This window comes from Ilyonectria robusta (genome assembly GCF_021365365.1).
Source record: "Ilyonectria robusta strain PMI_751 chromosome Unknown BGZ61scaffold_29, whole genome shotgun sequence".
Lineage (NCBI taxonomy): Eukaryota > Fungi > Ascomycota > Sordariomycetes > Hypocreales > Nectriaceae > Ilyonectria > Ilyonectria robusta.
This window is the reverse complement of record NW_025764463.1, coordinates 414,051-424,848: the sequence shown is the minus strand read 5'-3', so window position 1 is coordinate 424,848 and position 10,798 is coordinate 414,051. Positions and strand designations below refer to the sequence as shown.

The window sequence follows — 10,798 nt, the reverse complement described above, 5'->3', positions numbered from 1 at the left end:
ATGACCAGCCTTTCCACATGTTCCACAGCGCCTTTCCCTCGGCGGCGCCGACCTTCGTCGACCACTACTTCTCGATGATTCAGCCACTACCTGCGCATTAACGTCTCTCTGATCTATCTCATCCCTTCCCTCATCTAGAGTCATCTTCCCTCTATTCTATAGGCGGGTTCTTTTCACTCTGCGCCGCTTACTAAGGGTCTCATTTGCCTGTCGAAGGATCTAGTTCTCAGACTTCAATAATACTATCTGATGCATTATTGCCTTTATTCCCTTAGAAAATGACTCGAGCGCCTCAAGGATAGATGTCGGAGAGCTGCTTTGATGCCTCCTAACTCGTCTTTTAAGGTATTCGGACTGCGAGCTGGCCTCAAGGACTGTCTTTGGGGTCTTTGAGACCCAAGGGTCAGGGAGGCTGACCTCCTCCTCAACCGGTGTTGGAGTCCGTAGCTGCACATCAAGCTTTGATATGACATTTTCTGAGTCTAAAGGAGCAAGTCCGGCCCCTCGAAAACCCCCTTTGATATTGCTCTCCGTCATGGCGGCTTGGTGGGCGGCATAAAAGGCCGGAAAGAACTCAGTCTTTGAAACGTGGGTTATAGAGCATCTGATCAACTGCTCAATTTCTTGACCGTAGGCTTTTTTAAGCGGCCCAAAGCACCCGACATCAAGAGGCTGAAGTAGATAAGACAAATGAGGTGGCATACAAAGTGTAATAATATCGTTCTATTCACAATATTTCTCAAAGTTGACTGAGTAGTAACTTTCGTGCCCATCGAGGATCAGAAGACGATAGCGACCGGTCGATCGATTCTTTGTGTGCCGGTCAAAGTGCTTGAGCCACTCAAGACCTGTCTCATTGTCGGTCCAGCCATTTTGAGTCGTCGCAATAGCCCAATCGCCCGGGAGGTTGCTTTCCCGGTACCAGCTGGCGAGGTGATATTGGCCCGCAACCACGATAAACGGCTGGATCGCCCAGCCTTCCGCATTAATCGCCTGAATGACTGTAACCCATTCCCGATTTCCAGGCTGCACTGATTTCGGGTTTCCACGCCTATCTGCACCTGTAACGACCATTCCGCTTGCAATTATGCCCATCATAAAGCCGGTCTCATCAAAGTTGTAGATATCGGCTAGGTCGATACCATATTTCGCGATTGTATTCTCCACAAGCCGGAACCAATTGCGAATAATGGTTGGATCTTCGCATTTGGCCCTCTAATAGTTGTATTTACGAAAAAAACGCGTCTTGAGCTCTAATTGTCGCCTGACGAAGTTAGAAGCCCAGCGCTTGCCGACAGGTAACGCGTCGCGGTCAGCGAGCAGTCGGTTAGCCATTTCTTCAACACCACGCAGTCGCGGGGGAAACCCTCGCGAATCTAGGTCGAGAATGAATTGAACAATAATCTGTTCCTCTAGATCGGATAGCTTACGTAACTTAGGGATAATATCGCGTCGAGACTGCATGCCTTTCTGGCGGCGCCCTAGCCTTTTATTGCAGACATGGTAGATTGATGCAGTGCGTCGGATGCTTAATGATGGATTGTTTTGAAGGGCTTGAAGAGCAAGAAGGATATTAGCCTCTTTATTAAATTGAGATATGTTTGGTGGTGGTAAATTAATTGATCAAATGGAAGAAAGAGAGATTGAGGGATTTTGGGACATTCGCTTGTCTGGGACATTCGCTTATCATGTACGTTATTTTTAAACTTAAAAGATATTTTTTTAAGAAAAAAATTAATATTTCTTTTTAAGCAAAATAAAAATAATAATATAATAAACCAGCTATTCTTTCCTTAAAAACTGTTCCATATTTACTAACATCGCCCCTATTATTATTTTTCTTGCATTTTAACCTTGCGTCTCTCAAAGGGAAGAAGAGCTCATGGAACAATCAATCGAAATAGATGGAACACATTAGGTGTTGTTCGCGGGCTGCTTGTAATCCTTGCCATTGATGGTTGTGGTAAGTGTGCCATTTGCGTTGAAATAATTCGTCAGCACGTCAATCCTCAAGTGGAAACCATCAGGACTGGTCTTTTTGGTAGCGAGGTATTCATCTTCACCTGTCTGCACTAGGTCCGAGTACCAGTCAACGACGTTGACGGTTGGAGAAAGTGACCGAGAAGTGACGTTCTCCCATCCATTAATAAAGGACGTTCCATCGTCCGAGAAATTGTGGTATATCGCAGCAACAGTGCCAATCGGAGCGGAAGGGTCGCCCTCTCGGTTGACGAAGCTAACGTCGGCAAAACCTGCGAATTTGCCCTTGAGAGTGTATTCGCCAGCAGCTGGCTCACCACGGCCTTTTGGGAGACTGCCCGGGATGTAAGGTTCACCCCACGGGATCTCATCAGATACTTTCGTGACGGGAGGGAGCTTCTTGGGTGCCCGACTAATCAACTTAGCCAGCATCAGACGGTAGGTCCTGGCCCCAGGTGCTTTGGAAGGGTAACATAGCAGAGAGTTGTCTCCACCACATTCGGGAGAGATGGTCTGAGCCTGCCAGTACACAATCTCATTTCCGTAGGGGCTCCATCTGGGCTCGGCCATTGCATTCCATTCAGGGTCGTCGATATCACCACTGCCGGGTACGCCGCGTCCAGGCCCGTTGATCTTCTGGCCAAAGTATTCACCACGGTCACCATAGTGATCGAGAAGGAACGGCTGGAAGAAGCGTCGGGGGCCGTTGTTGCGCGTTGCTGTGGTCACGCTGGTACTGACCAAGTCGGTTACAGGCGGGATCCCGCGCATCCCGGCCATGAACATTTGGCGGCCGGAGCCACGCGTATCCTCAATGACAAACCATTTATCATCGGGAGAAACATGGATCGGATCGACGTATTCTGGGTGGCTGGTTAAGCGGCGGATGTTGCCAGTCTTCAGGTGAATGGTAAAAACGTCAATATTGGAAGACTCCCAAGGGTAGCCTACGTAGATGGCCTCGTATCCCCTGCCGGAGAAGCCACGGAGCTCACCAACAGTAATGGCGTCGCGGTTGACTTCAAGCTCGTCTCCATTGACCGAGAGGGGGGCAACACCGTCCGGATCAATAAGGCGAGTTACGCTGACGAGGTCGTAGCGGGGGACCAGAGGCAAGCCTGTCTTGGGCGATGGGTTGAACTGGAGCCTGGAGAAATATGCCGCCTGACCTAGCTTTCCGTTGCTGTTATAGAAGGAGCTGAAGCCAAGATGGACGCTGTCGGGATGGAGACGGAGCTCGCGAATGTCGCCTCCCTCGCCACCTTTGGTAGATGCTTCCCAGCGGATGGGATACATAAAGGTGACTTTTGGGGTGCACTTGGGGCTTGTGAGATGGTGCTTGCCGCAATCAATGATGTTGTCGCCGGCGAGAATACGCTTCCCGTCGTTGAAGGCCTGCGGATAGTCGAGGAGCTCTGTCCTGTTTTTGGCGTTGGCCGCAGGGATCCCGCAGGTGAGACACTTCCAAGTGTCGCCGTTGGGAAACTTCTTATTATCCGTCTTCACGATGATGATCTGCTCCCCGCTGAAGATGGCCGCAGGATCTGGGGCGTTGGGGGCTCCCACAAAGGTGACCATGGTCAGGACATGCTTGCCGTCAGGAAGAAAGTCGCCTTGTGCGAGGATGCCAATGGTGTCACGGGTGGAACCGCCTCCTTTCTGTGCAATACAGCCGGTGCCACGCGGGTTGACGTCCGAGTTGCAAGAACCCGGGGCCGTATTGGGTGAAACGGGAGGCAATGGCAGCTCGACGACCTCGATGGGCTCAGGCTTGGGCGGTGCCGGCACAGCAGCTGATGCTGATGCAATAACCACACCAGCCAGTAGGGCGCGGCCTACAGAGAGGATTCGAGCCATGACACTGGAATCAAGGGGGATAAAGAGTTACTGAAGCTAGAAGCTTGATTGTGTCGGTACGAGTACATGTGGTAGTGAATCTACAGAAACCTGGGCTTCCATGGCGGCTTTATAGACGAGTTATCCTGCTCCAACCCACAAGAGACCGGCTTGTACGAAGACATGTTTGCAGGTCACCATGACTGTTCTAGAAGCTTAGCATTGCGTTGCCAATTAGAAAGCAGTAGTCTCAATGCGGAGGGCCCATCCCGCGGAGTCTGATCCTGGGGTTGATGCGGGGAGGCAATTCGGATCACCTCATGGGCTGACGGAGGCTATACGCGTATAGGTACTTAACAGTCAATGGCCAATGGCCTCATTTTTACGGTATGGCCTCGGAGCTATGTCCTGAACAAGGAAGGCTGGGAATACTACTGCGTCCGTCATTCGTGTTCATCATTTGGCGGGGCCATTTTACTTGTTGATCCAGTACGGCGGCACAGCCACAGCAATGGGGAGGATTTTCGCCCCTGCCTCCCTCTCATCAAGTTTTGGCGCCGGAGGTTTTTTAGCGCCGGAGGTTTTTGATTCAGGAGGTTATTCATTCTGGGGTTGACCCGGAGGTTACTTACCACCCAACACAGCGCGGTCGGGCTGATCTAAAAGGCAGCAAATAATTAGAGCACTCTTAAAACAAAAGCCAATAAAATTCCAAGGACATCACAGCTCTTGATGTCGTACCAGGAGCCAGAACCCGTTGATTTTTAACGAGGCACCGTCGGTATAAGAACAAATCATCATCTCTCCCCTCCCCTCCCATCTCATTACGGTTGGCGTCAAAGTCTGGCTCCTCTACCATTTGCATCTTTTCGGAGTCGACCTGCAACATGTCGGAGGAGGCAAGCATGTGGGCTCAGGCTGAGCAGGCCACCTTCTCTCAGCTCTCAGGGTCCAACTTTGCTGTAAAGAACCTCAGACTTCCCGCAGATTTCGTATGGGGTGCTGCTACCGCCGCTTACCAGATCGAAGGGGCCGCTGCCCAGGATGGCAAAGGCAAGTCGATCTGGGATACATTCTCGCATCTCAATCCGTCGCGGACCAACGGTGAGAATGCCGATGTTGCCTGCGACCACTACAGCCGATTTCATGAAGACGTCAAGCTGATGAAATCACTTGGCATGGAAACCTACCGCTTCTCTATCGCCTGGTCTCGGGTCATCCCCCTGGGCGGCCGCAATGATCCTGTCAACGACGCTGGTATTGCCTTCTACAACCGCCTGATTGATGCCCTACTGGCCAACGGTATCACACCTTCAGTCACTCTCTATCACTGGGATGCCCCCCAGGCGTTATATGACCGGTACAGAGCGTTCCTCAACACGACCGAATTCCAGGCGGATTTCAAGAGATATGCGCGCCTGTGTTTTTCGCACTTCGGTGACCGTGTTAAATCCTGGGTCACCTTCAACGAGCCCTACATCATTTCCATTTTCGGACACCTCAATGGAAGCCTTGCTCCCGGGCACTGCGCGGAGGCTGGAACCGATACCAAGACAGAGCCTTGGCGAGTTGGACACACCATCATTCTTTCCCACGCTGCGGTTGTCGACCTGTACGCGAAAGAGTTTCAGTCTTTGCAGAAGGGAAAGATCTCCATCGTCCTCAACGGCCACTTCTATGAGCCTTATGACGCGACCAATCAGGCAGACATCGACGCTGCCCAGAGGCGCCTTGAGTTTTATATCGGTTGGTTCGGCGACCCGATCTTTTTGGGTAAAGATTACCCGTCTCCTATGAGGGAATATCTTGGTGCCCGGTTACCGAGTTTCACACACAAGGATTTTCAGCTCCTTCAAGCCACATGCTCTATCAATGCCTTCTATGGCATGAACCATTATTCAACAAAATTCGCTCGTCAACTTACGGAGCCAGCAGCCCAAGACGATTGGACATGTAATATTGAAGAGTCGTCTATAAATAGCAAAGGCGAAGAGATTGGGCCCGCGTCAAGCATGCCATGGTTACGGGTGGCTCCGAACGGGTTCCGAAAGCTGCTCTCCTGGGTCTGGGACAGGTATCGCCTCCCTATCATGGTGACTGAGAACGGCTGCCCATGCCCTGGCGAGAGTGATGTCAAGATTGCGGTTGACGACCGATTCAGACAGAGATACCTAGGTCTATACCTGGACTCCATCTCCCAAGCAATCTACGAGGACGGCGTCAAGGTCGAGGGCTACTATGTCTGGTCTCTTTTGGACAATTTTGGTGAGCATACCCATTATAATTTACGGCACGTTTCTCGGGCGCCAACTGATGTATTCTGTAGAATGGTCTTCCGGCTATGGTCCACGATACGGAATCGTCCACGTCAACTTCGTCAATTTAAAGAGAGCTCCTAAAAATTCGGCTTACTACCTCCAAGAGACCTTCAAAAATCGCAGAAAGCCGGAGGGTGAAGTGCAAAGCAAGCAGACTTGTGCGACTTGATATGTTGATGAATGTGAGTCAACTCTGCCGCCGCGCTACAACATTTCTTGACGCAGAGCATCAGACGCCTTGGAATCCAATCGAGATAGGATGTCCAGCACTATCATGAAGTCACCGCGGGCCCTGGGCGCAAGTGTCGACGGCTCTTGGATGATGGCCAGCAAACTGGTGCCGACCAGGCGGATCTTCTCGGCCTAGAATTCATAAAAAATATCAGTCCCCATCATGTCATCTGAATCTCGAGTTCTGACGCTCACGCACACAAGGCTCCCCATTGATTTTCAAAGACCAGAATGGTATCGCTTGCAAAAGCGCTATCATGTCTCTTGCAATCTCAGTCTTTCTAAGCACAAGCATATCCTTGTACTCACCGACCCGCGAAAAGTAGCCAACCTCCTCGAGTTTCCTAGTCAGGTGCATCTTTAAGCAATGATATGTTACGTAGATATCTGCTATCTGAGCCGCGAATTTGTTGTGCGTAGTATCATTGCCCTTGGTTTCGAGTAGCGAAGCAGTGTGCGGCTGTAGATGTGGTGGCAGATGGTCGATACAGGTGGCGAAGCGGACGTACAACCGGCCCAGGGTCTCATAACTGGCTGCTGTCAAGGAAGCGTCGCTCAGGTCAGACCCGGGAGTCTGGCTGCTTTTGATCAGTCTCATCCGCAGCAACAGGTCTGCTGCGTACTGCCAAAGTCGTATATCGGCATTGACGCCTTCAACGAACCTGTACCTGTCGTCAGTCCGAGCACACTTATTCTTCAGCGCATACGCACTCATTTTGCTCGACAGAGGGGTACGCCGCTGTTATGCCCTTATCGAAAGAGTACTCATATAGAGTCATTGGCATTGATCGGAGCACCGCCAAGGACTTATCACCGACGTACAGATGCCAGAAGGCGTTGCGTCGCATCTCTGCCTCGATTGGCGGCAGGGAGACATACGAGTCTTCATCGTGAAGGCGCATCCGCTGAGCCAGCCGGACGGCCTCGCCATATACGTGCCACGATATGACTGATCTTGCACAGGTATGCAGGCAGTTGGAGTGAAGGTACCGTATGGTGATGGAGTCGGCACAGGGGTTCTCGAGGTCGGCTTCGGCATAGGTGGAGAAGCAACTGCGCGAGGCCTCGAGGAACGGCTCGGCGAGACGTGCGCCAACCGGAAATAGCTCCGATGGCACAAAGAAACAGACCTTGGCACACACTGCAGTGATGAGGGTGAAGTTTGACTCGGTCAAAGAGGCTCCGGGCGGCGACGAACTGCGAGCCTGGTTCAGCGTGTGGCGAAAAGTGGGTTCGTGAACCGACATGTTGAATGGGACGATGTATCTGAAGAAGAGATCGGCGCACTCCTGGATCACAGACTCGAGCGTGATCAAGGACGAGGATGCCTGGGCAACAGCGTCGGCGAGAAGTCGATATCGTTGGAGGGTCGTAGGGTTCCGGGGTGCTTGCTGGGGAGACTGTGCGGCTGGAGAGCAGGGGTATGACTGGGCCGAATGCTGCTGTTGGGGAACATCATGTTGAGGAGTATCATGTTGGACGTCGATGATATTGCGGCGTCTGGGCTTGCCCTTGGGCCCTCGCTTACCCGGAGGAATATCAAAGCTGCAGGCTTGGCCAGCTCTTCGGCAGTTTGTGCATGAGTGGTCTATGGAGTCACACTTGAATCTTCAGCTGTATGCGTGTTCTTACGGCCGCGGCTTGACTCACCCTAGCCTTCTTTCGCCGGCAGCCATCACACGCCCGGTGGGGATACAGCTCTGGGGAAGAGTCTCGGGGCAGCATGGCCATCCAGTAAATACGTACGCGTACAGGGTCGAAGGTGGCGTCAAGACGGTCAAGATCAGGGAGGTAGGGAGGAGAAAACGAGCAAACCCCCGTCTCTTCCGAGCTGGCGGTGCATCGGTATTTCTCCGCCTGCAGTCTTGTCGGCCACCTTTTCCGGTGCGGGGGTTTTAAGCCATATACTCCGGAGGTTTTCTATACACCCGAGACTTTCGGGGGTTTCCTCTTGTGCCCGCGGCTAATGCGGAGGTCGCGTGATGGGATGGGTCCTCAACCCCGCGATATCGAGATGGTTCCCGGATTGAGCAAGTCGATGATCAAGCGAGCTAACTAATCCCTTGTTGGTGCAATGCGAAGCTCGACTGCCCTTGGTTCTCCTCCGAGGGCGGATGCTGGCTCTGGCTCTGGCTCGACAGTTGAGACTGATGCCCGACACACTCTACTACTTAACTGCCATGTATCCTCCACTTCTTCCGTCACAGTTCGTTTGCCGTCACGATCTTGGAGACAGCCGGCATTCGACAAGCAGCAGCAGCAACTTTCCTCTCCAACACTTGCCACCTCCTCAATCGCTCGCCCATCATGGCCGCCCGAGCTGACGCAAAGCAGCTCGCAGAGCAGTCTGAAGTCATTCGGCTGCTCGAGGCCGACACGGTGCCGTGGTACCAGAAGCCCAACCTCCGGCTCCTCTACTTCTGCCTCATCCCTGCCGCGCTCGGCGTTGAGATGACGACCGGCTACGACGGCTCCGTGCTCAACGGCTTGCAGGCGGTTGCCTCGTGGCAGACATGTAAGCTACAGTTAAAAGTACGAAACCGTGCAGATAGCTAACAGCGGCTGGCCGTCTGCCAGACTTCAATACCCCTAGTGGCGCTTTGCTCGGTGTGCTCAACGCGTCGTACAATCTCGGAGGTCTCATCACTCTGCCCATCGTCCCGTATGTCAACGACAGGTTCGGCCGCAAGCATAGCATTACCTTCGGCTCCTTCATTCTCATCATCGGCGTGATTCTGCAGTCGGCTTCTCAGAATGGTCGGTCTTTCCCCTAGGCCTCCTGTACTGCATCGTCGACCAGAGCTGTTGCTGACCAGTTTGTAGCTGGCATGTTTCTTGCTTCCCGTTTGATTCTAGGAACAGGTATCCCTTTCGCCGTCTCGGGTGCCTCTCAGCTCTTAGCCGAACTGAGTTATCCGCGCGAGCGCTCCGTCATTACGGGTCTCTTCAACACATCCTGGTTCATCGGCTCTATCATGGCTGCGGCCGTGACACTCGGCACCCATACTATGCCCAACAACTGGGGCTGGCGTATCCCCTCGATTGTCCAAGCCGCTCCATCGATCCTCCAGATCATTTTCATATGGTTCGTGCCCGAGTCCCCTCGGTGGCTGTTGTCCAAGGATCGCACCGAGGAGGCTTTTGATGTCCTAGTCAAGTATCACGGCGAGGGAGACCGCGACTCTCCCTTAGTACACGCCGAGTTCAACGAAATATCTGCACAGCTCAAGGCGGAGATCGAAAACTCTAATTCGCGCTGGATTGAGCTTCTCCAGACTCCAGGAAATCGTAAGAGGTCACTCATTGCTATGTGTGTCGGTGTCTTTACTCAGTGGTCCGGTAACGGGCTTGTGTCGTAAGTCCTCACAACGCCTTGGGCTGCTCTCCATGGAGCAGAACAGGTCAGCAAAAAGAGCTATTGGACTAACGGTGCTTGAATTACCCAGCTACTACCTTGCTAAGGTTTTGACAACCGTCGGTGTTACAAACAGAAGGACTCAGAATGTCATCAACCTTTCTCTATCGGTAAGATTGTCCTTAAAGATAATCGCGTCTCTCTATCGCAGCGGTTCATTGCTGATTTTCTTTTGCATTAATCAGTGCTGGTTTTGGTTATGCGCAACAGCAAGTGCCTTCATGACTCCGTATCTGCCGCGTCGTACCCAGTATTTGGCAGGGTTTGCTGGTATGACGGTTGTCTTTTCCATCTGGACTGGTGTTAGCGCCGGCTATGCTCAACATGCGTCGCACTCTGCCGCCACGGCCGTCGTCGCTATGATCTTTGTCTATAACAGCATGTACAGCATTATGCAGCCGTTGACTTACGTCTACGTCACCGAGATCTTCCCGTTTGTGCACCGCGCCAAGGGTGTCGCCATCTTACAGTTTTTCACCCGTGGCAGCACTGCGTTTAATTCCTTTGTCAATCCTATCGGGATGGATGCCCTTGAATGGAAGTACTACCTTGTCTACGTGGTAAGTAACCGTTTCGTGTCTCTATTGATAGCATCAACTTACCTATAATAGGTTTGGTTAGTCTGTGAGACGGCTATTATTTACTTCCTCTACCCTGAGACCAAGGGGCCAACTCTTGAGGAGATTGCACATAGTAAGATTGTTCCCCCTTGAGGATGTTCCTGCCATAACCTGTAGCTTGCTAACTCTTTATGAAGTTTTCGATGGACCTAAGCTAGGAACTAATGAAAAGACTGGATTTGATGAGGAACAGAGTGTTGCCCATATTGACCACAAGGTAGAGGACAAAGCGGGCTTATAGGTTTTAGTGTAACGAGGGTACCGGTCTCACGCCGGTACCGTGTCACACACGTATCAGGCGCAAAGGGACCCTGCCCTGCCCTGCCCTAGCGTAGCGTAGCCGGTACGTAACGTTAGGGTTTCGCCTTAGTATCTATATAACGTTAGGCCTAGAAGCC

At 52.2% G+C, this 10,798-nt stretch overlaps 4 protein-coding genes across 4 annotated transcripts; 2 read left to right on the top strand and 2 right to left on the bottom strand.

The window, feature by feature from the left end:
- Positions 1 to 1,914: 1,914 nt before the first annotated feature.
- BGZ61DRAFT_538606 (saponin hydrolase precursor) lies at positions 1,915 to 3,837 on the bottom strand (the record flags this gene model as incomplete). The annotated part of the gene is made up of 1 exon (XM_046254674.1): positions 1,915 to 3,837. One exon carries the CDS (start codon positions 3,835 to 3,837, stop codon positions 1,915 to 1,917), a length of 1,923 nt encoding a protein of 640 aa, XP_046097567.1.
- An 884-nt stretch (positions 3,838 to 4,721) lies between these two features.
- On the top strand, positions 4,722 to 6,479 carry BGZ61DRAFT_431081 (glycoside hydrolase superfamily; the record flags this gene model as incomplete). The annotated part of the gene is made up of 3 exons (XM_046243835.1): positions 4,722 to 6,081; positions 6,143 to 6,316; positions 6,368 to 6,479. 2 exons carry the CDS (start codon positions 4,722 to 4,724, stop codon positions 6,301 to 6,303), a joined length of 1,521 nt encoding a protein of 506 aa, XP_046097566.1. The 3' UTR covers positions 6,304 to 6,316; positions 6,368 to 6,479.
- BGZ61DRAFT_538604 (uncharacterized protein) lies at positions 6,339 to 8,090 on the bottom strand (the record flags this gene model as incomplete). Its single annotated transcript, XM_046254673.1, has 4 exons — positions 6,339 to 6,497; positions 6,565 to 7,027; positions 7,077 to 7,966; positions 8,016 to 8,090. 4 exons carry the CDS (start codon positions 8,088 to 8,090, stop codon positions 6,339 to 6,341), a joined length of 1,587 nt encoding a protein of 528 aa, XP_046097565.1.
- A 582-nt stretch (positions 8,091 to 8,672) lies between these two features.
- On the top strand, positions 8,673 to 10,493 carry BGZ61DRAFT_365957 (MFS transporter; the record flags this gene model as incomplete). The annotated part of the gene is made up of 6 exons (XM_046241644.1): positions 8,673 to 8,880; positions 8,943 to 9,122; positions 9,189 to 9,720; positions 9,812 to 9,890; positions 9,966 to 10,340; positions 10,392 to 10,493. 6 exons carry the CDS (start codon positions 8,673 to 8,675, stop codon positions 10,491 to 10,493), a joined length of 1,476 nt encoding a protein of 491 aa, XP_046097564.1.
- Positions 10,494 to 10,798: the final 305 nt, after the last annotated feature.